This window comes from Serpula lacrymans, assembly GCF_000218685.1.
Source record: "Serpula lacrymans var. lacrymans S7.9 unplaced genomic scaffold SERLAscaffold_13, whole genome shotgun sequence".
Taxonomy (NCBI): Eukaryota; Fungi; Basidiomycota; class Agaricomycetes; order Boletales; family Serpulaceae; genus Serpula; species Serpula lacrymans.
Window position 1 is genome coordinate 1,420,443 of NW_006763302.1, and position 27,496 is coordinate 1,447,938.

A 27,496-nucleotide genomic window follows, 5' to 3' on the forward strand; every position below is an offset into this window, starting at 1 on the left:
CCCGAGGAATCCCGACTAAACACAGATCCACGAATATCCCATCAGTGGAAAAATGATTATGCGAACTGCTTAGAGCAAGGGAAAACACCCTAAAAGCACACGAACTTGCGAGAAGCAAAATGATGAAACAAAACAATGGAAAGTTCACACGATTCTCCTAAGGACAAAAGGTGAGGTTAGAGAACACCAACCTACGAGAAAAAGCTACCGAATACAAGAAGTTCAACATGAAATGCATCGGACCTTTCTGCATCCAAGAAAAGATTTCCCCGATGAACTACCGACTATCACTGCCTCCCCATTGGAGGATACACAATGTTTTCCATGCATCCCTTCTCACGCCGTATACGGAAACCAACACTCACGGCCCAAACTTTATCCGACCACCACCTGACCTGATTAACAAAGAAGAGGAATACGAAGTAGAAAGTATTCTTAGACACAAACCCTGGAAATGCAGGCGCCGCTACCTGATTAAATGGCGCCATTACCCTCATCCCAAAAACTCATGGGAACCGGTGTCATGCACCAAAATTGATTGGTAGCATGGACAGGTGTCAATAACGAAGCGAATGTTCAAAAAGACTTGCCTTTGCGCCACACAGGCACAGTACCACGTGGAATAGTAATTAATATTGCCTGTTTTGAACTTGTGGCTGATCAGCACCACCTCTATCAGGCAATCTAGTCATGCTCACCTTTGCTTTTCCATCCGGTACTTTCCATGTTTCGGCATTTCGGCAAATTTTTGCGTCGCCACTGGCTACACATTGCATTGCGCCCTCGCTTTTGTCGTTTCCCTTACTCCCCTTCCTTTGCCTAGCCCCACCATGGGCCCCTTCCTCTCCTTTTTATTCTCACCTGATGGTTGTTTCTGGATCCCCATTCTAATCCACTTTTTTGTCACCTCCACCCTCCTCCTCCTCATATTATTTGCACCCCCACCATTTCTGATGTCACCACTTCCTATCTGCTTCCGTCGCCAATCCGTTGACTACCACGTGCCACTGCTGATATCAGCAAAGCCCCGGCGGCCAGTCCAAATAGGGCAACAGGTCCATCTTCATGACGTCGATCTGCCATCATATACTATCAAAACATCGGTCGCTCGTCTTGCCTGGTTGGAGCGTGGGTGGGTAGTTTTTGAGCTAGAGAAGGTTTATCCCCTTGCGTTGCCCATGTTCATTGCTGTCCCATTTACTTGGGTACACTTATCTTTTGTCCATTGTCTTCACTACAGCTACACCTACCACACGCTGCCTGGGACTCACTTGTTCCAAATTGGAACTACTCCTCTCCCTCCCTCATTTGATCAGGTGGTCCAACACAACCAGTCCATTGGTAAGGCCATGGAACTGTCGGATTTGGACTAGGTGGTGGACCGGTGGCTCCAGTTTCTTTTTCTTCAGCAGAACATTCATTTACAGTGCAATTATTTTTGATTTTTGAATCATTTTTATGGACACATATTTTTTTAGAATGCCTGACTGACAATAAAGGAACTGTGTTGATACTGATAGTGTTTTGCCTTGCCCTTTTTTTACTGCATCTTCCCATGACATCATGATTTTCTTGCTCTCTTTTTGCTATTGGACTTTACTTTATGGCTGTACAAACCTGTGACATTACTCACAGCATTCATTGTTCTATCCCTTTCTTTCCCTTATTTTGATGATCTTATCCTGTAGCAACTACGCAGGATTTGATAGCGTACATTCCTTCCTTCATGTTCTTTCTCATTCTTTTTGCGCAGCTATACTGTGTATAGCCTACTTTTCTTTTCACTATATAAACCCCTGTATTTTACCTTGTAAAAACAACAAAGAACTCCAATCCAGACTTCTTCTCTAATCTCAAGTTCACTACTCTTCTACTTGTGATCCAGTGTGGTCACAACACTTCCCACTGCTACCACTGTTAATTGCTGTCACCGTCACTTCCAACAAGTCATTGTCATCCCTTTCAATTAGAGTTCTTCTGAGCACTACAGTCTGTGCATCAGGAGCCTGCTATCACTGGGAACCTCGTCACCTCGTCACCCTTGTCGTTCTCAAACCTACCTTGTGCTACAATTAGCAAGGCAGTGCTTGTCTATACTCACCACAAAGCCCCCTATCTTTCTGTATTCCAACTATCCCTCCTCCTCAAAACCCACACCCATACATCTCTGGGTTTTACTTTGAAGGATCTTTATACGTACCACCCCACGAACAACCAGACCACTCCACTGTTCTAGGAGGCAAAGCCCATAAACAAGTTCCGTGGAATCTGGGAGGATTGTGTGTTAGTTTGTTTTGTGTGTGGTTTTCTAACAGCAATTCTCATCATCGACACCAGAAGAACACTTAACCAATGCTGTGGAGATACTGGAAGCCTATAAGAAGGACCACAAGCTGCGTTGAAGAGACAATCACCCCACTTCCAACAAGCCTCTGTCTCTCAACACAAAAACATGTCCACTTCTAACTCCACCGGCTTCCCTATCACCACCTACTCGATACCCAGCGACGCCGACCTGCTAGCCAACGAACGAGTGTCTTTTGCCCATGGGCAACGACACAACCAAGCCAACGTCACTGATACCATAGAGCTAATGTCAGCAAAAGTCATCTATACCTATCTCTTTTACGAGACCGAAAAACGCTGCCCCCATGCGTATTACGCTCTTTCTTCCATGCATACCTTCCTTGCCATAGACCTCGTAGCTGACGAACTCCTAAAAGCCATAGACTCAATACATTCGTTGGAAAGTGAGCATTCGCAGCTCAACAGTCAGGACTCGAGTATCTGTCGGGCACTCTGGATGAAAAAGTTAGTTTTGGAGTCTTTGGAACAACACTTGAGGATGAGCTCCTTGAATGGGCAGATGGACTTGGCAAAGGAATATTTGGAATCAGACGGGAGGACATTGCTAAACAAAGCTCGCACGCGGATAGAGTGAGATGGTTGTACGAGTACTCCTCCGCCCGGTTTGTCCCTCCGGTCCCCGTCGCACCCAGACCAGACCAGTGTTACCCCGGAGCGCACTTACCACATTGTCACCCATCAACCTCCACCCATCCCGTCGGAGGAAAAATATATTCCCACCGTCCCAACCAGCCTGATCTCACAAGAGTCGAGCCACTCCAGTCCCCGTTCCATTGGGTCGAACCCAAAACCACCATCTCCCCCATCATCTCCACCTCAACCAGTGCCAAACGCCCAAACCCGGAGCCTGACAAACCAACGAGGAGCCTGACACGGCCGGCAAGAGGTGATACTCCAGATCCCCACCACCAGAACTCCATCGAAGCGGCAGTCTTGTATGTCAAAGGGAAAGAAAGACAGTCCGCCTGGCGCAATGCACAGGCCTGAAACTGGCTCTCCCTCTAACCCAATCAATGTAGACAACGACACAGCCATGATTGATCAGTTGTATGCAGGAACGTACGACCTGGGAGATGATGATCCAACCACTCCCCAATCCGACACCTCTTCTAATACCCAACAAAGATACCACAAAGGTGTTCGTAACAACGCTCCATACTGCCAAAACTGCGGTTGGAGTGATCATTGCACATACTATTGCGAAGCCTACTATTGTCCCGACTGTGACCGTCGTGCACCGGGACATAGTTTCAATTGGTGTCCCATGCGCAGGGAAGACGAGGATAGGATCCTGATGGAAGGATTACATGGAGATGTCAGCTACAATGACAGTTACAATATGGACGGCGAAGGTACCGAATTTTGGTGAAACTCGGAGCAAGTAAGGGGGTAATGTTACGATCTCTATTGGACATTTAAGGACTACTCATTTCTTTTTACTCATCGGTTATACCATCAGACCGATGACTCATTTCCTTCACGTACACTTCCGTTCCTCTTGCATTCACAGTACCTATTATAGTACTTAGTCCTCAACAGACGGACCTGCCCTAGATAGGACCTAACTCCTATCACCAATTCCTTTTCATTATAAATACCATGTAACAAGCATTAGTATTCTCTAATACGATTCTACGCAGTTTACGCTTACAAAGCTAGACTCCCAAGATCAGACTTCTACTCAGAAGAAGACCAACTCTCATTGGAAAACCTCCACTCAGAACTACGCTCTCGAACTTGTCTTCAGATAAGTCTCTTTATAAAACCTCGACAAATCCTCAGACTTTGTTAAGCACTTCGTGCGTAACAGCTCCTAGAATATAATTGCTACTATCCGCTTCTACTCGGTATTGACCATTATTGGTCGGGAGTGCTAATACGGGGGTTGAACTGATTCTCTTTTTAATCTCTTCAAATGCTTCTTTTTGTTCTTTACCCCATACAAACTCTTCTTTACCGGTTAGTTTAGTAAGCGGTTTTGCTATTAATCCAAATCCTTCAATAAATCTCCTATAGAAGTTTACAAATCCTAAAAAGGCTTGTACTTGTTTCTTTGTTGTACATTCCGGCCAATCTAGAATTCCTTTCACTTTCACCGGGTCCATGCGGATTTTGTTTTCCGAGATAATTAGTCCCAGATATTCTGTTTCTGTTTCTTCAAAATCACATTTTTCCGGTTTTAGATATAGGTGATGTTCTCTAAGAATTTGAAGTACATAACTAACGGTTTGAACAAGCCACGATTGGTTTTGAAAGCAGCTTTGTGTTCGTCTCCTTCCTTGGTTCAAATGTTATTGTATCCCCATCTGATATCCAGTTTTATGAAGTATTTGGCGCCTCTGAGCTTGTCTACAAGTTCATTAATCAGAGGTAGTGGATATCTGTTTTTGATGGTGATTTTGTTTAACTTTCAATAATCTTGTACGGGTCGGAGTTTACCGTCTTTCTTTTTGATAAAGAAGAAAGGAGAAGCAATTGGAGATTTACTGGGTCTGATGCATCCTGAGTCTAAGTTCTCTTTTAGGAATGCATCTAACTGTTCTTGTTCTCCTAATGCTAAAGGATAAACTTTACAGTCTATCGTGTGATCACCTGGTATCAGCTCAATCACGTGGTCCCATTGTCTTCTCTCAGGAAGGGCGTTGAATTCCTTTTTATCAAAGACATCTTTAAAGTCATGAAGGTGTTTTGGTACTATTCCTTCAAAGCCTCCTGTTTTTTGATCTTTTCCTGCTGCTTTAGCAAGTTGTTGGGCTGTTGTGCCGTGAGCGCGGATATGATGCATTACGTCAGGAATGGATGTGTCTTTGACATTTAAGAAAAAAATTGAATTGGATGATTGTATCCCCCTCCTTAAGATTGACCTCAGGGCAATACGTCTCAAAATCTTCTTCAGGATCGAAAAATCTTACCATCATGTTGCAGTCTGATGGACATCTGTTGAAGTCTAATTTTGACGAGTTCCAGTCTATTGTGGGATTGTGCTTTTTTAACCATTCGTGGCCTAAAAACATCCTATCAGTTCCAAGGTTGGTAACCGCCAGTTGGAGTCTTTTGGCGTGGTTATTAATCTCCACTAATAGTTCTACGAATTCTTTAATACTGCCGTCTCGGTTAAGAGTGCCGTCAACATTATAGACTGGAATTGGTCTAGGGATTCTTTGCCTTTCATATCCCTGTAACAACCAAGAGTGATTTACTCTGGCGCACTCAGAACACACTATAAAGAAGATGAAGTTGGGGAGTGGTCACCCCTTAGGCTGCAGTGAGTTAGTTGGTATACAACAGGAGGACTCGCTGAGGAGTCTTCTGGATCTATTGGGGTATACTACTACAGGTTTGTCTGTACATGTGTACTATACAGTTGATGAAGGCAGTGGCTGATGATGTCATAGGGCCTAGCCCGTATGGCCAGCTCCACTGCGTGAGAGAGTTGAATCTAAAAATAAGAGAAAGGCAACGCGGCGCGGGAAAGGGGAAATGCCGCATGGCACTTAAAGTATAGAGTTGAAGCAGAGAATAAAAAGAAAGGAAATGTCCGGAAATTGTGTTATCGTAACACTACCCCACTTCTAAGGCTCGACTTTCAGGCGAGACCAAATGTTGGAGGTAATGGTGAAATTTTCGGGCATAGGTTGAAAAAGGGAATTAAAAAGTTTTGAATCCATGCCTCTAAGCTTCCTGGGAGCTGAGGGATTCTTAGAATAAAATTCGCAAACAGTGTCGCGGGAGTTTTCCAGATGGGTTTTTGGTTCCCACGTTCTGTCCTCGTCTCCATAGCCCTTCTATAGGACCAGGAACTCTAATTTTCCACGCTTCAAGCGTGCGTCTACTACTCATTTGACCTTGAAATCTTCTTCACCTTCCTGGGTGACTACAACCGGTCCGGGCCGGTCTACACGCTGTCCAGGCAGCGGTCCTTTGTAGGGTTTCACACGGCTAATATTGACCGTGGGTACTACCCTCATTTGTTTTGGGAGTTCCAGCTCCACTGCGTTGGGTTTGACTTCCTTAATCCGGTAAGGGCCAATCCATTTTTTGGTCAGTTTTCTGGACTGCCGATCTTTTAATTTTAGATGGTCGGTGTCTAACCAGACCAGGTCACCGACCTTGTAATCAGGGGCCTTAGAGCGTCTACGCTCTGCCCTGTCTTTCATCTGCTCTGCAGTTTTAAATAGCGCCTTGCGCGTTTCATCTAAGACAGATTTCATGTCTTTTGCCATGTTCCCAGCAGCCTCGTTTTTGCTTTTGCCAGGTTTTACACCCATTCTAGGGAGGTACGATCTAGTAACCTCGAATGGTGCCTTTCCTGTAGCCGACAACTGTTTGACATTGTATGAGAACTGGGCTATCTTCAGCCACTTAGCCCAATCCGTCTGCCTGTCATTAATAAATATGCGGAGGTACTGTTTCAACTCCTGGTTGAGTCTCTCCATTTGTCCATCAGTTTGCGGATGGAATGCTGTTGATAATTTAGGTTTGATGCCCAGCATCCGGCATAATTCTTTCGTAAATTTGCTAGCAAATTGCGGTCCTCTATTGGAGATCACCGTCTCTGGTAACCCATGGATGGACCATACAAAATCTTTAAATAAATCTGCTGTACCGGCGGCGGTAATGGTTTTGTTGGTAGGTATAAAAACCACTTCCTTGGAGAAGCAATCTACTACTACCATTACTGAGTCATACCCGTTGACTCGAGCAGATCCGTCGTGAAATCAACCGATATATCCTGCCAGGGTCCAGCTGGTATCGGGTTCAGCATGAGTTTACCGGCAGGCGGTTGGTGAGAGTGCTTGGCCATGGCACATCTTAGACAGGATTTTACGTATTCCTGTACGTCTTTGACCATGCCAGGCCACATGTAATTTCTGGAGATCAACTCCATTGTTTGTTGCCATCCAGGGTGCCCAGCCACTGGAGTGTCATGATGTCTATCTATTGCCTTGACTCTTGCGGACTCAGGCACATAAATTTTGCTTTTAAAATAGAAGAGCCCGTCTTCCCATAAATAATTTTCATTGCCATCAAGGCGCGCCTTCTCTTCTGAGGAAATGTCTTTCTTGAAGACTTCTACAAGATCGGAATCTTGCCCGATTCTAATATTGGCGACCTTTGATTGATCTATCAAGGTAACACCTTTGTTGTCATCTTTGATGCCGTTGGGATGATCCTCTCTTCTGGATAAAGCATCTGCTTTCCCCATTGAGCTTCCAGGCTTATGAATTAATTTATAATTAAACCTTGACAAGTACACCGCGTAGTGGGCCTGTCTTTGGTTCAAGTCTCGGGCCGTCATAAAGTACTCTAGGTTTTTATGATCGGTCCAAATTTTGAATTGGTGTCTAGCACCTTCTAAGTAGTGCCGCCAGTGCTCTAGAGCTCTAATGATGGCCAGCATCTCTTTGTCGTAAATTTGATAGTTGCGCTCTGTAGGCGACAAACTATGCAATAAATAGGCACAAGGCCTCCAAAGATTGTCAGGGCATTTGATTGATAGAACAGCCCCAGTAGCAAAATCAGAAGAGTCGGTTTCTAGCCGGAACTCTTTATCTAATTCTGGAAATGCTAATATGGGCGCTGTTGTGAATGCCTGTTTAAGCTTATCAAAAGCTTCTTGTTCTTTGGCGCCCCAATGCCAGACAATGTCCTTTTTTGTGAGATTGTTCAACGGTCTCGTGATTTTTGCGAAGTTTTCAATAAACCTTCGGTAGAAATTGCCTAAGCCAAGAAAGGCCCTAACTCCTTTGACACAAGTAGGTCCTGGCCATTCCAAAATAGCTTGAACTTTCTCAGGGTTCATCCTGATTCCGTTCTGGCCTATGATCATACCGAGGAAGTCTACTTCCTTCACTTTAAAATTACATTTTTTGGGTTTGATGAATAGGTCCCATTCCTGTAAGCGGCGAAGAACTTCTTGCATGATCTTGTCATGCTCAGCCTCATCATCCGACTTTGTAAATATTAATAAATTGTCAATGTAAATGACGACACAGTTTTCCATATCCACAAAGATCTTGTTCATCATGCTCTGAAAGGTCGCCGGTGAATTGGTCAACCCAAAGAACATAACAAGGGGTTCGAAAGATCCTCGGTGGCACGTGAACGCGGCCTTCCAAGCATCTTCTTCTTTGATTCGTACATTATTGTATCCCCATCTGAGATCCATCTTTGTTAGGATCCTGGCGCCAGCCAAATTGTCCACTAGCTGACTAATCAAAGGTAGCGGATACGCATTTTTAAGGCTTGCTGCCTTTTGCTGGGGTTAATCCTTGTCCTTAATCCACTTGGGCATTTTACAGTTGGCCAACACCCATTTGTGCGTGTAGGGCATTTGTCCCAATTTTGCATATTTTTGTACCTCGGCCACAAGGGCTTTAGCCCGCTTATATTGTGCCCAGGAACCTTTCTTTTGCACGGCATGGAAGATGTTATCCATCTCTTTGATGGTGTACTCCCTCTCCCCTACGGAAATGCGCCCAAAGGGAGGCAGGCACTGCTCAAGGGCAGCCTTGGCTCCCAGCAAGCTTCATCTCCCACAACCCCTGGTACAGGATCACGCATCCCTTGTCCAGGTGTTTGATGAACATTCCACCCCTAATATGGAGGCTGGGGAGAGCACATTGGAAGTACTTGTCCTATTTGTCATCCTCCTTGAGGTCCCCGGCATAGTGGTCCCCAGGAGGAGACGCTATGGAGTTCCAGAACTTGCCTACTGGCACTGTCTCATTATTTTGGATGACAGCCCTACTTGAGTAGGGGTGGCCGTCTCCTCAGCTGTGGGCTCGGGCTCAGCACCCGCTTTGCCCTTCCCCTTGTATGACACTATGCTAGGCGGTTGATATGGAGGGGCTGGGCTGGTGGTGCAGCCAGTGCGAGCATTGGGGCAGGAGCAGGCATTGTTACTGTTATAGCAGATGCCTGTGCCTGCATGGTCAGAGTGATCTCCTGCTTCTCCAGTGCAGAAACCTGTGCCTTTGCCTTTGCCTCTGCATCCTCGAGATTGTTACATGTCTCTTCCAGTATGTGATGACAGTTGTTGAAGTGAGCTTCATGCTCTTCTCTTGCACAATAGTGGGATGGGCTACCAGAGTAGCCACCCTTGCCAAAATGGTGTTGGTAGCTACTGCACACATCACAGTTGCATGTGTGCAAAATAGCACCAGTGAACTCTATAAAAGTCCACTCAGGGGCACCGCACTGACATGTGTGGCATTATCATGCACCAAAGTTGATTGGTAGCATGAACAGGTGTTAATAATGAATAACAAAGCAAATATTCAAAAGACTCACCTTTGCACCACACAGGCACAGTGCCATGTGGAATAGTAATTAATATTGTCTTTTTTGAACTTGTGGCTGATCCACACCCACCTCTATTAGGCAATCAAGTTGCGCTCACCTTTACTTTCCATTCAGTACTTTTGGCATTTTGGCAAATTTTTGCATCGCCACTAGTTGCACATTGTATTGCACCCTCACTTGTGTTGTTTCCCTTACTCCCCCTTCTTTACCTAGCCCCACCATGAGCCCTCTTCTTTCCTTTATCTTTGCCACTTTTTTGTCACCTCTTTGCTCCTCCTACTTATTTTCCTTGCCCCTTCACCACATCTGATGTCACCACTCTCCATCTGCTTCCATTGCTAAATCTGTTGACCACCACATGCCACTGCTAATATCAGCAAAGCCCTGGCAACCAGTCCAATTTGGGCAACAGGTCCATCTTCATGACGTCAATCTTCCATTGTATACCATCAAATCATTGGTCACTCATCTTGCCTGGTTGGAGCGTAGGTGGGTAGTTTTCAAGCTGGAGAAGGTTTATCCCCTTGCATTGCCTATGTACATTGCTGTCCCATTCACTTGGGTACACCTACCACACACTGCCTGGGACTCACCTGTTCCAAATTGGAACTACCCCGGATGTGGACTAGGTGGTGGACTGGTGGCTCCAGTTCCTTTTTTTCAGCAGAACATTCATTTATAGTGCAATTAATTTTGATTTTTGAATCATTTTTATGGACACATATTTTTTTAGAATGCCTGACTGACAATAAAGGAACTGTGTTGATACTGACATTTTTTTGCTTTACCCTTTTTTTTACTGCATCTTCCCATGACTTCATGATTTTCTTGCTCTCTTTCTGTTATTAGACTTTATTTTAGGGCTGTACAAACCTGTGACATTACTTACACAGCATTTATTGCTCTATCACTTCCTTTTCCTTATTTTGACGATCTTATCCTGTACTACCTATGCAGGATTTGTCAGTGTATATTCCTTCCTTCATGTTCTTTCTTATTCTTTTTGCACAGCTATATCATGCATAGCCTTTCTTTCCTTTACTATATAAACCCCTGTATTCTATCTTGTAAAAACAAAAATCCAATCCAGACTTCTTCTCTAATCTCAAGTCCAGTCCTTACTGCTACTTGTGATCCAGTGTGGTCACAACACTTCCCACTGCTACTACTATTAACTGCTGTTATTGTTACTCACCACTTCTGAAGTTATTGTTATCCCCTTTGATTAGAGTCCTTCTGAGCACTACAGTCTGTGCGTTAGGAGTCTGCTATCACTAGGAACCTTATCACTACGTCATTCTCAAATCTACCTTGTGCTACAATTAGCAAGTTAGTGCTTATCCATACTTGTCAAAAAGCCTCTATCATCTATCTTCCAACTATCCCTCCTCCTCAAAACCCACACCCATATATCTCTGGGTTTTACTTGAAGGACCATTATACATACCAAACCATGAACAACCAGATCACCCACCATTCTAGGAGGAAAATCCCATACACAAGTTCTGTGGAATCTGGGAGGAATATTTGTTAGTTTGTTTTTGTGTGCAGTTTTCTAACACCAGTTCTCATTATTGACACCATGCTTACCAGTCAGAGAGTCCGTGCTTACTCCTGACCCTTGAGAAATTCCTTTCTTTTTGTCTCCTTGTAACAACCAAGAGTTAGTTACTCTGGCGCACAACTAGAACAAGCAAAGAGTAGAGAGATAAGAAAGGGATCATCCCTTAGGTTTTAACAAGTTAGTTGTGAGGATACAACAGAAGGACTTGCTGAGGAGTCTCCTTGATCTATTGGGGTATTTATACTACTACAAGCTATTTGTACATGTGTACTATACAGTTGATAAAAGCAGCAGCTGATGATGTCAGAGGGCGCAGCCCATGTGACTAGCTCCACTGTGTGAGAGACTTGTAGCTAAAATAAGAATAAAGGCAGTGCTGCGCAAGAAAGAGGAGCTTGAACAAAAAGGGAAAGTGCCGCATGGCACGGAGTGTGAAAACTACGGTAAAAGGTTAAAGTGGAGAATAAAAATTAAAGGTCCAAAAATGTGTCATCATAACACTCCTCCTGTGTTGTGGTTGCTTCTCTAGCTGCAACCTTCTTCAGCGGGCAGTTCCTTGCAATGTGGCCTGGTTGACTGCATCCATAACATAACCCAAACAGGCTCTGTTGGTCCATGCCCATAGGTACACCTTGTCTGGGGAATACACTTTGCTGAGGTTCATCCTCAAACCTTTTTGCATACTGATTTGTCTGAGGTTTCACCATCTGCTATGGCTGCTGCTGCTGTTGCACATGTTGGTACATATATATCTGTTGTTTGTAGATAGGCCTCAACAACTGCATGAAATATAGGTCTTGACGGCTGCGTGACTTCTCTTTTTCATCTTCCATCTAATTAAAACTCTTCTCTTCTTGCCTACCATGCATAAGCTTGTGTTTTCCATTCAGAGAACGTCTTTGGTAGGTTTTTCTGGATGCCTGGCCAAGTTCTTGATAAAAGGCAATAGATCAGAGTATGAGAGCTGAAGAGTATCTGTATAAGCGTGAATCCAAACTAATATTGAACTAAAGAATAATACAGGGAATATCTACTTTTTATATACTGAATAGTAGTGGTCAGGCTAGAAAGAAAGAAAAGTACAAGAGTGGCCTGACTGAATAGTCAACCAATAAGAAAAAAAGGGGAAGTGGTTCAATCTATCTTATTTACTAATCATGTGAGAGAGAGTCTTGGTAAGAGATGTACAATTGGCTGCATCAGTAAGCCCATGAGAAGGCACTAAGTCATAGCCTACATCACTGATTAATATCTCTCAAAAGTATTCCCGGACATAGCATTAGGTTGTTGCTATGCCATTTGGATATCTTCTCAAGGGTCTATGACAGTTCTTCTTCGTTGTAAGTACAATAGGATGTGAGTATGAAGGGAAAATAAAAAGAAAAAAGATAAGAGTAATAATGTGCCGGCTGTGATTTCTAGTCCAAGGGCGAGAGGAGTGATGGGGAATGAGTTGGATGATGGGAATGCAATGAGAAAAAATTGATTCCTCACAATTTCCAGCTTTGTCCATGAGCATTGTAAAATGGCTGAAGAATTTGTTGCAGTATTTATTCTCCTGTTTGTATACTTTTTGTTTACCACTTGTAACCTTTTGTTTAAATTATACTTGAGCAAGATTGGTCAGGATGGTTGAGAGAGTCAGCCATACAGGGGTAGTTGTGTCAAGAGCTTTAGTAAGAATGTTCTCTTTCCAAGCTTTTACTGCTGATATTCCTTGGTCACTGATTTTGGACAGGAGGTATATGAGCTTTGTTTTCTCATCTGGAAAGTAGGATGTGTAGGCAGTCAAGGATAACTGAAGTGCTTTGTGCCATGCTATAAGTTGTTCCTTCTCTCTTTTAAATTCAAAGGGTTTGGCTGCAAGAGTTACTTTGCTGTGTAATTGTCTGGTGGGGTTAGACATGGATGAGGATTCCAGTGGGATAGGAGGGGGAGGTGGATATTGAGGTGGTAGAGGTTGTGTATGTCTAGGAGGCATCTCTGGTTCAATCAGTGGCTTTGGGTTGCGGTATTCAGAAAACACGTTGAAAGATGAAAAGGGTTTATTTAATTTGAACTGTAATCAAACTCATCGCTCCAATCTGTAGAAGTAAACCAAAAAATATTCTCTTCTTCATCTAGGTCTCTTTCCACCTGTGAGCTAGTGGTATAATTACTTTTCAAGTTGGAGATGTCTGGAGAAGTAGATCTTTCAATGAGGATGTTTTCTTCTATCAGGGATGAGACGGGAGGGATGTAAGAATAATTTCCTCTTTGTAGGTGAAACTCTCACCAGGAAAAAAACTTTGGCTATATAGCAGAGGCAATACTATTTATGCTATTATAGCTCTGATAGTACTATATAGCAAAGGTAATACTATTTGTGCTATTATAGCTCTGATAGTGCTATATAGCAGAGGCATTACTATAAATGCTATTATAGCTTTTATAATACTATAAGTTTAAGCACACATGCATAGTGTTATATAGCTAGCCAAGGCATTATAATAGCTCTTATAGCTCTAATAGCCTATATAGCTGTTAAGACCATAGTACATATTTATAGTAATGCTTTATCCAAGTATAAGTTGTGACAATGTGTTAAAAAAAATGACAAGTCCATAAAAGGTTAATAATTACACATGTATAGTATATTTTGTAAGCCTTTATGCTTTAGTGGATAAATGTGTGGTATGTAGCTGTAGATTGATTGGTCAGCAAAAAAGCAGACCAACAGGTTGAGAGTTCAAACCTTGTGTGTGAGATTATTTTTTTAAATCAGCCACAAGCTCTCTCATAGCTCATATAGTCAGCCATATGCTATAAGTGCTATAAAAGGCTATAGCCAACTATAAGAGTACTATAAGAGCACATTGTTCCTGAATAGATGTTGGGGTTTCTATTGCAGCTATGATCACTATGACAACTATATTTGCAACTATAGTACTATTAGAGTCTATATAGCCAAAGTGTTTTTCCTGATGCTGGTCTGTACTGTGAGTATATTCAGTTATTGTCTCAAATGGGTACTCCCCAGAACTCAGTATTGATTTCTGTAACAATAAAGTGGTCAGTAGGGTGGCGGATGACTAAATTAAATATCTCCTTTCTGTAGTCTTGGTATTCTCCAAATAATTTGCAGACATTTCTGATCTGTCTTTATACACGTTCCCTGTTTCTTCCTTCAAGAATCTCATGTCCGATTTTAAACATGAGTTTGAAAAACTGCAAGATGCAAGCAACTATCCTTTGTATCTTATTGCAGCAGTAAGGGGTGACAACTAATATGTGGACTCCTGTTTTGAGATAATCTCAGAGGTTAAAGGTGTTGTTCTGTTCAGGTGTGAGAGGAAGAGTCTTTTGAGAGGGACAGGATCAAAGGATGCTGTGATGTATATGTCAATTTTTGATGGTGCAATGAAAGTTTCAAGGATTTTTAGGTAGGATGCGGAGTAAGGTCTCCAATGGATGATAATTCCACAGTGGAGTAGAAAGTGGATCTCTCTTCTGTCTTGTTTTGGTGTAAATGCAAGCTGGGGGGTTTCAATATAGTTTTGTAAGTGATAAAGGCATGGGGAGATTCCGTCTGCTAACACTAGGAGAGCAGTTTTATGGTCTGCTACCTATTGTCTGAGTTCATGTCTCTATGAGCTGTTGTTCCAATGAGGGGGTTCTAGAATTCTCTGTTCATAGATTGTGACAACGCCAACAAGACACAGCCTTGGGGCACTGGAGCACAATAAAAACAACACTCAAAATAAGAGAAAGAGGTGGGAGTGATGACCCATTGGGTAGGACCGAGTTAGTTGTAGGTGAACAACAGGAGGACTTGCTGAGTCTCTCCCCATGTATTGCTCCAGTATATATACTAAAATACATGAGGTACTGTATAGTTATAAATAAAGTTTAAAAGTCTGATGTCTAGCATGTGACTGGTCACATGATGAGTCTAGACACTGGTCAGGTGATGTGTCACGTGACTTGGTCATGTGACTTATAAAAGTCGAAAATGTAAAGTAAAGTAAATGGTCACATGACTGGTCATGTGACTTGGAAAATGAAAAGTTAAAGTACAAAAGTGAAGCGTAAGTAGGTGCTGGTATGTCTATTGTAACAGTAAGTGCAATGTATTGACAAAGTTGGGAGATTTTAAAGGCTAGATTGTTAACTGCTAGAACTAACTTTTCTAATTCACTGATAAAAGAGGATGAAGCTGATGAGTCTTCATAGTACCCTGTTTCAGCATTGCTGTGGGTAGGTAGGGGATTGGTTATGGAGTTAACAGGTACTGCAATGTGCAGATCTCTGTTATTGAGTGCGCAGTGGAAATTTTTGAGGGAACGGTGTTTTTCTTCCGTCACCAGGCTATCTCTGACATCCGACACTTTGACAATTGTAGATGTGATCAAATATAACTGCTATAGTGAGGACTTGTGAAAGGAAGAGCAAAAGTATTACTTCAAGATAGGTGGGGATGTTGGTAGGTCAATTAGCTAATAGCTAGAAGGCAAGGTTGTGTTTTAGTTGTAGAATGGACAGTGAAAGACAGAATGTCCAAGGGAATGAAGAAAATGGTAGTTAGGACTATAATGGGTTTAAGCAAGATGGTGCACTGTAAACAGATTGTAGGATGAGCTTTTTATTTTATGAGGCAATGTTTAAACTATAACAAAAAAAAACTATCTCTGACTGCACTTGCAGGGAGTAAAGGGGCACAATGAGTCTTGAGATCAATAGATGCTAGAGATTATAGCAAGTCAAGGACAGAGAGTAGACTCAAGGGTTTTGTTGAGGAGTAAAACAGATATTTCAAGTAATAAAAAGCTAAAGAATCATACAGAGATATGTAGGGTTTTTATAGTTGACTGTCTATCTCCCCAGACCGAAAGAGGAATAAAGGAAAATGGTCTGAGGATGGGACTGACCAATAAGACAAAAGAATAACTATTGTATGACTTCATGGATTAATAAGTGGGTGAGAGTGTGTGCTAATAATAGGTTTGTCAGGCATGTTCAGAAACCGTAATCTCATGATGAGGCACAATCTCTAACTAAAGCCTTTATTAACATGTCCAGACACTAATAGAGTTTGGAGCTGGTTAGCAAGATCTCAGCTACTAGTCCTTACCCATTGTGCCGGCTGACTGAGAGTACTGCCCATTCTCTGATCTGCATAGCGGTGATTAAGAAAACCCGTCAGGGCAATGAGAAAGAATATAGCAAATGACACCTCTAGCCCTAAGGCCAGAGGTGTAATGGGGAAAGTGTTTGAAAACCAAGACATAGAAATGAAGAAGTAAGGAAAAGTAAATAGTCCTTACACAGTTCTGTCAAGCGCTATTAGTGCTGGTTGGCATCTCCCAAAGTTGCTGATGGTAAAGATCAAGTGATGCACAACAAATTTTCCAATACTCAACCCCTACAGCAAATGATAATGAGTGGACCAAGCAATGATTGGAGATAGACAGCTGTAGAAATTATATTACATAAGCAAATTTTGGAGCTTTGCCTGAAGATTTACTCTGTGATTATAACTGGCTTTTTGTGGCCACCATTGTTCTTTCACATAAGAAGCATGTATTTATATTGTTACAGCATTCATTTGCTAAAGGAATCCTTCTCCTGTGCCTGTTCCCACGCCCTGAGGGACCGAATATCCAACAACAGCATCTTTTGAGCAAAATCAAATTGAGAGTTGTCTAAGAAAACTGCTCAAATCATTCATTTAGATATGTTGGAAGATTGGGTGAGGGTTATTATGCATCATCTGGTGGAGTCAAGAACAAAGACCAGCTTGAGTAAGGCCTTGCATGTTGTGACCTGAACTCCTGTCAAATACACTAGTTCCTGGACCCAGAGGTTCCAGGTTTCCATTTTGACATTGAAGTTTTTTCTTCCCGGAACCTTATACCTCTTATGTACCAACCTACATGACTCACCCTTTCATTTGCAAGCAATTTGTGTGACTCAATTGATACCGCATTCTTGTTTCCTTTGCTGTCCATTCAATATAGTGGTTTGCATGGTAGCAGACAGAGCCAGATCCTGACATACAAATTTTTGGGGCACCTACAACTAAGTGTGGCCAGAACGGGGTAAACAGCAATGATCAGACAATGACAATTATCAGAGATACCTGCAAAACAGTACTGTAAATGAGTCGGTGCTGAAAAACTTTACCTCGCCGTTTGGTACATTGTAGAGAGGAATGCTAATGCTATAGTAACTCGCCACAACAAGGGGACCAAAACGCAAAACAACCGGGTCCAGGTCTGCCCCGGAGGGCCATGTTATTTGATAGGACTTTTGACAAGATCGATTTTTTCTTCTCTCGAAAGAGAAATCGCGCTTGAATCTAGGGTGCCTTGTTGTATTGGAGGCTGTAGTGGCAAGGGTTTCATGTAGAACGTGAGTTGCGGAGTTATGATGCGACTATTGTGCTTTAGGATAAGGCACTTGAAGCGACCCCTGAGAGATTGCCAAGCTCAGAATTTTGCATCTGTTGATAGTACGATTTCCGGCGACGAATTGATTAGGGCTTAAACACCGTAATTAATTATGGTCGATACCTTTAATACTAGGCCAATGCAGAATCGGAATAACTCAGCGCATGCTCACAGACAAGTTTGAGGTGGTATGAGCCGTATCCTGACTTTGGTGGTCACCATCCCAGCGCGTTGTGTACGATTATTGACGCGTTTGCCTTTTTCCACGTCACACCGCCATTCCTATTTTCAGTTGCCAGGTCCTTAGCATCCACCATCATGGGCTCAACTCTCAGCGACATTTCTTCACAAAACGCCCTGACTGCCGCTGTCGTCGCCGGCGTACTGGTATTTGGATATCTTTCATACTCACCCAAATCCCCGGCTGCCCAGCCCACCGCTGTTACTGCGACTCCGGCTGGCAAGGGAAAGAAGAAGAAGAAACAAGTTGCGTTGACAAAGAGCCCAGAACATTCCGACAACATGGGCAAAATGCAGGACAAGTCGTCTAAGAACAGCCTAGTTGTAGAACCGGCCGTCGTCGCAACCCCAGCGTCCATTCCTGGCGAATTTACTGAAACCGGGACAGTCGCCGAACAGCCGACACCAAAGTCAAAGAAGGGAAAGAAGAAGAAATCCAAAGGTGTGAGGGGGGAGTCTTCAGCGGGAAAGAATGTCTCTTCCCAGCCCGACCATTCCGATGATGCATCAGGCACTTCCACAGACCTGAATTCCCTGCCCACATCGAAACAGAAACGGCCCTCTCCGCCCGCCGCTGCACCGATTCCCCAGCTAAAATCATCCCCTTCTTTTGATACCGATAGTTCCTGGACACGTGTCGAGTCCCATCCGCGACCTACAAAACGCTCCTCCCAGGATGCCTCTAATCAGCTGGGTGTCTCAACGGAGTTCGCTAGTAGTGATGCTGGCGTTACAAGCTCTGCTACAGGCAACTCTTCTCCTGTTACCGAACGCACAGACGATAGTGCCTCCGCAATCGTGGATGCAGACGCGCCCGGATCTACAGGGGTAAATCGAAGAACTCTCGCTGAGAGGCTTCTCCCGAAACCGAGAAAAACTGGTGTTGCAGAGTACGTCAACGCTCCTATTCGCGCGCCTTAATACTATTACTCAAAACTCACGCTCTTATTGTTTGGGCAGCATGCTAGAAGAACCAGATTATCCCGGCGTAGCTCGCATCATGCGAGTGCAGCCTCGGCCCGGAGAGAAGCCGGCGACAGGCTTCTCATGGGCAGATTACGAAGACGTCCATGTTGACGACGGGAGTGCTGGTTTACATGATGCAGACGGAGAAGATGAAGCTGAATGGGGCGTTGTGAAGAGCAAAAGTCGCTCTAGTAAGCCCCCTCATGTCGCCTATACTCTTTATTAATCACTAACTTCGTATCACTTTCCGTCTCCCTAGAACCGAACCGTGCAGAGGCTACGTCCGTATCCTCAACTCAGAAGGCCCCAGATACGATGACGAAACGACAACGACAGAACGCGAATAAGCGCGAAGCGGAGAAAGCAGCGAAGAGTGAGGTTGAGTCCCAGCGGCTGGCTACCCTCGCAAAACACAAGCGTGACTTGGAGCGTGAACGGATCATGGAACAATACTCACGTAAAGGTGGTGCAAAGACTCTGGGAGGAGGCATGCAGGCTACCGTTGACGAACGGGGCAAATTGGTTTGGGAATAACCATGTTTCTTTTAGGACATTTCCCCGTTTTTTCCCCTTGTCTTACCGTTGTGGCAGATAGAAGTTGTAGTTATTTTAACGGTCGAGGCTTGCAGTTGATACCCGGATTGAGCTATGCATTACAACATTATATTTCGTCAAAGCATGCAAGACAGTAAGATCCAACTACACTGATATCTGATATAGTACATATAGGAGTCTTTCCCGTTTCACGATGGCTGAAGAGGGGTATAAAGCGGAGAAAAAATATTGTGGGGACAGTAGAAAGCTACAAGTGGTCAACGTAAGCACGCCAATGATTTCTGCACGTAAAAAAGCCTTGAAGCCAAACTAGGATGTACAAGAATATAATACAGAGTCCGGAAATGACAGCGGGAAAAAACGCTGTCTCGTTGTGAAGTCATGTCGCCAGAACAAGAAAATTTACGGAGCATTACCGCTCTCTGATATCATAGCTAGGTCCGTGTGTCCGCTCCTTGGACTCGCCTACATCTCGCCCAGGCTGAAGACTAGGGAGAACAAGGGGTGGATCACTATATCGTCGAGAGAACCCATGAGGAACATGTAGCGACATGCCTGGTCCAGGCACGATAGTGTTCTCCATGAGAACATCGGACGAGCTGCTAGCGACCGATGTTTCCACTGTCGCAGGGCGGTGGTGCGTACCCGTCGTCGTGCCACTGGGCCTTTCCAAGCCTCTGGTTGTGGGCGCAGACGCTCGCCCAGTAACGTGAGCGTCTGCGCGTGGCAGTTTTTTGACTGGGCATCGACATTGTAAGGAGAGGTGATAGAAGCGAGGGATAGTGGAGATTGTTTCAGAGTTGTGGGAGATTTGGGATCGGAGAGGCGGCGAACTCCTGGTGGAGGAAGAGGCTGTATAGATGTATGTGACAGGACAGATGGTGGGCCATGTGGGGTCCTGGATGTGAAACTACGCGGAGATTCAGCTCTGGGATAGCGATGTGGTGGCTGGGGTTGTTCTTGAGTGAATGATGATGATAACGGCATGCCTTGCTGATATAACATGGTATTTGTGGAATGACCCGGCTGGAACGGGCTGACAGCGTCTGAGGGTGCCCCTGGAATGTCTGCGGGCATTGCATACAGAGGCACGTTAACTGGTCCGGGAGGCACGGAGAAAAAACGTGAAACCACCGTTTCCAGGTGGATAAATCTGGCTTTCAGTTCCTCATACTCAGCTCTACTCCTGGACTTGAGATCTTCGTATTCTGCTCGGCTAACATACTTATCTCTAGAATTTTGTTTTCCCCGATAAAATAGAAAATCGACAAAATGAGTTTATGCCAAAGCCAATATAAAAGCAAGAACATCAGACACTTACACAGGCTCAAGAGTGCGCCACTGGCATTTTGACTGTTCACCGCGACGCGTACAGGGCCCACACGGCTGTGCCCTAGAATGCAGTATCGTTAGCATCAAGCATAATGATGCCACCCATAAGATCCGAACCTGTCACACTTGATCTTCCGCCTTTTACATTCTAGTGAAGCGCGTGACATACAAAATCATAAGGTAAGCATGAAAATGCCACGTATCGCGATGAATCAAGAACCGTTCCGAATCGTTTCCGAATCGATAAGAAAAAAACGTGTTTGAATGTTAGAGATACGGGGTCTGGTAATTGAAGATGATGTGCTCACCGTTACAGCTCAACGCTTGTCGGCGTCGCTTCTTCTTAGCTGGACCCTGCTGGTCAGCGTCTCCTTCGAGTTCGGACTCGAGTGTTTCAGTGCGACCATAGACGTTAGAATGAGACTGGGTAGAGTGCCCGGAATGTAGGTCCCCGCTGCCGGAAGCTATTGGATATGTTGGAGGAGGATAGCTGTAGGCAGAGGTAGATGCATCAGGGAGTGTCTCTTGTTGTGACATACCGGAAGGAGGTAGATAGGGGTGTAGTTGACGTATTGAGGGAAGTGATGGCTGCTGGGAATAATGTGATGAAGACTGGACCGAAGAGCGATTCTGGTCGTCAGATGTGTATAGGGTTGCCAGACGACGAGGAGGCACGGGGGAGTTTCGACCAGGCTGGTTGTGTGACTGCCTGGGAGGGTCCATTAGAAAAAGAAAAAGGTTGTGTCAGTAAGCACGATACTCTCGAAATGGAACGGACAAAGAACATGGAAGAGGATCGGCAGAGGGTCGACGCGAACCCGAAGGAAGTGAGGCGAGATATAAGTAAGACTGACTGAGACGGGGTAAAGAGAGAAAGCCTGTGTGGCTGTTCAGATCGCCTAATAAGGAGAGCTCAAAGTAGGATAGTGTCACGGTTTCAGCGAAAGGCGCTAATAAACTTCCGATATGACAGAGAGACCCTGATCAGATTTAGGGCCTGCGCCAGCTAGTTGGTGAATGGTGATAAGTAAGTATCAGGGTTAACGCAAGTGTAACGTGGAAGGTGCCAAAGGTGGCACGGAAGGCCATTCCTCTCGCGATCTCCGGGTCTATTATTTGGTACGAGATGGAATCTGTTACGATTACAAGGCAGCTCTAAATACTCAGGTTCGGACACGATATGGAAAGCTGTCCATGTGTATGAGCAAGGTGTTAGGGCGTGTACCTGCGGATAAATGGTACTGTGAGTAAAAGGAGGTGGGTGCAGACGTGATATACTGCCTCTGATTGTGGCTGATTTGCTTTTCAGCTTGCTGACTATGTGGTGCAGAGTATACTTGGCTACGGAGGCACACGATTCTATCTCTGTCCGCATTGGGCAATGATGTGTAAATTAGACTTTTGCATTGATCTGAGACGCGGCTTATCCCGTGTAAACCCCGCCTATGTCCGAGATAACCATCCCTCTCTTCCTCCTGGAGACCGTTGTCGTCGTCCCAGTCGCCGTCGCCGTCGTCCGCAACAGCATGCAGGTGCGTTCATGGCCATTATCGACCTCATCTCCGTACAATACATCCGCGATGCCCGGATGGCGGTGCGATATTCCGCCTCCTCATTCGGATCATCATGACACCCTCAATGATGCCTCTTTAGACACAGATGGAGCACATACCTCCAGCTCATCCATCTCATGCTTTCCGCCTCTTCGGATTCTCTTAGATCTTCATCTCCATGCAAATCACTCACATGACACCCTTTCCTGTGTCCTATCAGCAGGTGTTCTGTCCATGAGGCCTCTTCCAAGTCCTTAGATCAACACGATGCGTGGAAGAGATAGTGCGTACGCAATCATCTATGTATCTATATGGTAATCCCAGGTACGTACTATCCTCCAGCCTTCTCTTTGACGCTCTTTACTATTCCTGGACTCCTCATGTGCACAATCCTCATGTGGATAGCCATACCATCATGCCACAGGCCGGCCGTCCATGCCGTTAGCGTCGCTCCTGAAATAGGTGTCCTCGGTGGATTAAAGACCTTTCATTACTTCCAGCATTCTGTAAACGACCAAACCCTTGGCGAACAGCGTGCTTGCTTGTCATCAGATAATCGCGGATTACGTGAATCGGTAACCGCAGAGGGCAGTGAATAGATATTACCCTTCTCAAAACCATGAACTCATGGAAATAGTACTACATCAAAATATTTACTAGTTGTTCCACACCTGCCATGGTCACCTGACTACCCCCTGTGCCCTTCAGCTCTTCTGTACATCTATCCCCAAGTTCGTCCATCCTCACTCCGCAAACGCCTATCATGTCCTGACCGTCCTTCGACGAAGCTCAAAGTCTTCCATGTCCACCGATACCGTAATCTCCGTTGTCATTAACCGCTGAGTGAATTGCTCACCGGTTCTCACACCTGATGGAGGTTTTATATTGACATTGACGTCGTCACTGGAGTTAACGCGTTAACTGTTACCACATCCTGTTTTCTGTGACGAACACCATGCCAGCAATATACGTCTGTATAGCGTCATGCAAGTGCTCTATCGCCGCTCGTAGTTCAACGCGAGGCAACAATGAAGACTTCGTGCCCTTCGACTTCCCTCCTTTCGAGTTTGTATAGTCCTTCATTTTGCACAGCATAAAACACCGCAAGGTCAACGCACCGTAGTCACCGAGCTTAAAATGTTTCCCATTCTTGCCGACGAAACTCTACTCCGTCCCCCTGTACCGAAATCGACTTTCATATAGTACCACAGCCTCATAGGAGCTTAACGCCGCCCATTCAGGTACGATTGAACGTCCAACTTATCTATCATTTTGACTTGTTTTTCTAATCGGATCAGTGTCAATCAATTGCAAGAGAAAAGCTTACTCGTGCTTGCTTATTTCCGCTTTGTATAACGACGGAGAAGTGTTCATTTTTCATGAACGCCCGTCTATGATTCTGATAACTGCTGCGCATTACTTACATCGATGGTGGTATTCTTGATTACTTTTATAGGTATAGTCAGCTTGAGGCCATGATGGGACTGATGGGCCACCGATATTCTCGGTAGCAGTGCCATGAGGTTGCATTCAGAACAGGTTTAGCACTAGCACTGCGAGGTAACAAAAATTATCTTCACGGCGTTACACTATCTTTGAACTTCAGAATTCAGGATCAGGGCTCAAGGCGATCCCGAATCAAGGAACATAACGTACCTCTTAGGGTCGGTTAGGCAACAAACTAAACCTCGCGGCTTTGACCAGATCAGTCAACCACGTCGACTTTCACGTCACTATAAGATCCCAGTGCGGTGGCCTGGAGGCTGTAATACTTGGTCCGACGATTCCGGAACATGTGTATAACTAGCGAATAAAATGAGTTAGTATATATGAACGCTGTGCACATACTTGTGCTGTAATCCAACACGTGCCAGGATTTCTTCCACATATGTATCATTTTGAATGTTAACTTGAAATCGATTGTTTGGTAGTTGCCATAGTAGACTATGTCATGTTCGCACAGGCGGCTGGGAAGGGAAATTCATTTTCCACCACGCAGAATATGTGGTATTGAGATTTTTGATATTATATGCGGATAAGTTTGTGCTGTGTACTGCGATATAGGGAATCAGTATACCCCATGTATACTGATAGGTCATGATGCATAATAGCATGTTCATTATAATATTATAAGACAATGTCCTGCAGTATACGTACTCACTGTGCGCTTAACCCTCACCATGCTTTGCCCATCCGAGCGTAGACCGAGTAACTCACACGTTTGCATGTAAAATCATATATCCGATGACTCCATTTGATACATTTGATACATTTGCCTTGGCCCGTATGCGGCGAAATACAACGAAGGGAAGGGACATTCCCCATCGGAACCTTGATCTTAGACGCAGCCAGGGCCTCAGATGCAGCACTTCGTCCGACATCCCTAGCTGTTCTGTTACACGAAGATTGGTAGGATGAGTCTGCCAAGTGATGTCACGTTAAAATTAATCACTTTCACAAAAGAACGCAGCAAACGGACTCTCACCGGAGGAATAGGAGCTCTGACCAATGTAAGTGGCTGTGTGGCCGAGTTTCCACATGGCTAAAATATTTTCTCTTGCGTCGACCCTATGAAGTAAAGGAGACTTTGGAGGTGGGTTTATAGCACCAAATTTTATTTCGCGCGGCGGCAGGACTATGGCCCATGGCTCCACCAACTTTATCAGTGTGCCGCTAGGCTGACCCTAGGACAATCTACGAGTTGGAAAATGATTGGGACAGGCCATGTGAATGATGAGGCATCTGTTGAACGGATCCGATCTACGACGATCTAACTTGGCGCTCAGCCTGTCCACGATACAACAGCAGAGCGACCGAGATGAGTTTTGACGTGTACGCTCGCTTGTTGAGCGACGACTTGCCGTGGATTACGGATATATATTGCGAAGGCCTGCCTGGTCAACATCGGATCGATCTGTTTTCGAGGAATGGGTATGGACGTGTAGAGCCTCCATGAGAAGGTCATGCATAGAGACTCAAATGTCAATTCTCGTGAGGCCTTGTCCGCTCAATGCCAAAATGTGTCCTTTCATAGTGGATGTAATTCCAGCACTGCGGTTGGGAAAGGTGGCTTTATATGGCCTTTACCATGGGGACGAGAATGTTTAGTATAGAGCATTGTATGTGAATTGATAATAACCAGACAAGGTCACAAGGGGAGAGTATCGTCCCTCATTATCTGTGGTAAAGTGAAAACTCGGTGAATTATGGAACTATTCGGTCGGGGTGGAAAGGGGGAAAAACACAAGGTGTAATGCCGGAAATATGTTTTTTTGCTCGCACCGCGTTTGTCTAGATGGTGCAGAAACAATGAGGTAGTGGATAGCGAAGTGAAATACTGAACGGGCATACCCAAATGACATGCCGTCAAAAACACGAAGCAGAGTCCTGAATTACAATGTTTGAAAGACTACCACGCGGCATCAGAAGCAATAGAACATGAATAGCTGCCTGCAATGACACAGCTAAAATAAACCCAGCGGTTTCCATACTACGATAAGACACATCAGGAGCCTTGCTGTAGCAGCTTTCAGGGAACCGCAGACTCGGATACAAACATTTGAGCGCTGCTAACAAAGCTTCCTCTATATCGAGACAATTCCGTTACGAGGACGTATAATCAGTGAGCTTGGCCGAAGGTTCTGCGGTTACGTCAAGACTTACTCTTACTGGGACATCTTTTCCTTTTCTTTCGAAGTTTCGATGCTTGTGTGTATGCACGTCAAGATAAGCTGCAGCGTTGTAATAATTGCAAGTACAGGAACAGAAAGGAGGTCTGCTTGTGGTTAGGCCGTCCGCACGTGACAGGTTGAAAAGTTGAGTTGACAGCACAGAAGGGCTTACAGGCCAGTAATAGCCTGTGGAACACAAATAACGAGCGCTAGTGAGTGCTCGTTAGAAAAAAATAAGAACCAGTATCAGATGGTAAATCGCGACATCTTAATTCGTACCAGGATAGCGCTATAAGCTCTGGACTTTGTTGCAATGATATCTGCGCCGAGGTAGACATTTTTTGTGTTTGGCAGGTGAATCCAGTAATCCCGCATAAAGATATCACGATGCACCCACGTTGTTTTCTCTTTATTCTACCGGAGATGTGCGACAAGATCTGACTTGCAATGCTGATGACACTACGGCCACATGTCCCCTGCATAGCACAAGCTTGAAAATCCAGAAAGAGGACAGTAAGTCCGAGTCAGGCATATCAGTGATAAGACATTCGGACTCCACTCAGTTTACTTACAAAGATATGAAGCAAGGCTACCACGGCTTTCCCAAGGACTTGGCTCAAATTTGAAAAGGCCCGATACTTCCTTTTCTGTGAAGGTGAAGTGGTGAACTTGTTGAGGTCCTCTCTTCCTGTGCTCTTCTATGTAGCACCGAGCGACTGTGTGTTCAAGTTGTCCAAGGTTCACAGAAATAGATGCTACAATAAGTAGGATCTGTGCCAGCAATACTGCGGCCGTGGTAAGAGACGGAGAAGTTACAGGAGTTTTTGAAAAATATTTTTTTGTCGGCCTTTGCTTTCCGAGTAACAAGATACTGTACAATTGGCTCAACCGTTATTTTGATTTTATCTTGACTGGCCAGCACTAAGTAGTTCAATAGCATGGAGTGGATATAAATGTTACAACTGCAGTCGTTGGAGTGTTCGTTGATGTGACTGAAGACACGCAGCCTGAGCTATTCATGTCATATTTTACAGACCATATATGTATATATGGGACAGAATAGCCCAGTAACATGAGCTAGCTTGCTTCCGGTTGGTCGTAAGTACAGTCAAGAGGGAATTTCAAGTTGTGCTCTGAGGCCTTCGAATTAGGTTCACGTTGGAACTATTCGCGGAGTTTCTTACAGCTGGGTTACCGCGGAAACGTCCGCACAACGTGTTTAGAGGGTCACAGATGCTTGTTTTTTGAGCCCATGGCCATTCTTAACTGATGTACCGTTATCAACAGCTGTCCAGGCATGAATATCTTGGAATTCCACTGCATATCGATGCATTATATCTACTCGAATAATATTGTGCATATTATGTAATTACCAATTACTTGTATATACGGCTTTTTTCATCGACAGAAATGTTCTTTTAAGTGTTTACTTATAGCCAACCTGTGGATGGCAAGCACGTACTGATATCAATAGTTGTCTAATGATAGTATACAAGTCCACTCTGTCCTGAGGAT

The 27,496-nt window shown here is 44.5% G+C and overlaps 5 protein-coding genes across 5 annotated transcripts; 4 read left to right on the forward strand and 1 right to left on the reverse strand.

Moving 5' to 3' along the window:
• Window positions 1-2,452: 2,452 nt before the first annotated feature.
• SERLADRAFT_442237 (uncharacterized protein) lies at window positions 2,453-3,736 on the forward strand (the record flags this gene model as incomplete). The annotated part of the gene is made up of 3 exons (XM_007322761.1): window positions 2,453-2,750; window positions 2,777-3,302; window positions 3,349-3,736. The coding sequence occupies 3 exons, from the start codon at window positions 2,453-2,455 to the stop codon at window positions 3,734-3,736; spliced, it is 1,212 nt and encodes a 403-aa protein (XP_007322823.1).
• A 1,570-nt stretch (window positions 3,737-5,306) lies between these two features.
• SERLADRAFT_340682 (uncharacterized protein) lies at window positions 5,307-5,525 on the reverse strand (the record flags this gene model as incomplete). Its single annotated transcript, XM_007322762.1, has 1 exon — window positions 5,307-5,525. A coding segment is annotated over one exon (219 nt), but the record flags the coding sequence as incomplete, so codon positions are not given.
• A 12,433-nt stretch (window positions 5,526-17,958) lies between these two features.
• On the forward strand, window positions 17,959-20,735 carry SERLADRAFT_477344 (uncharacterized protein; the record flags this gene model as incomplete). The annotated part of the gene is made up of 3 exons (XM_007322763.1): window positions 17,959-18,794; window positions 18,865-19,061; window positions 19,130-20,735. 3 exons carry the CDS (start codon window positions 17,983-17,985, stop codon window positions 19,402-19,404), a joined length of 1,284 nt encoding a protein of 427 aa, XP_007322825.1.
• Window positions 20,736-21,029: 294 nt separating this feature from the next.
• On the forward strand, window positions 21,030-21,661 carry SERLADRAFT_477347 (uncharacterized protein; the record flags this gene model as incomplete). Its single annotated transcript, XM_007322764.1, has 1 exon — window positions 21,030-21,661. The coding sequence occupies one exon, from the start codon at window positions 21,264-21,266 to the stop codon at window positions 21,612-21,614; it is 351 nt and encodes a 116-aa protein (XP_007322826.1).
• A 594-nt stretch (window positions 21,662-22,255) lies between these two features.
• Window positions 22,256-23,278, forward strand: SERLADRAFT_477348 (uncharacterized protein; the record flags this gene model as incomplete). Its single annotated transcript, XM_007322765.1, has 2 exons — window positions 22,256-22,634; window positions 22,716-23,278. The coding sequence occupies one exon, from the start codon at window positions 22,284-22,286 to the stop codon at window positions 22,566-22,568; it is 285 nt and encodes a 94-aa protein (XP_007322827.1).
• Window positions 23,279-27,496: the final 4,218 nt, after the last annotated feature.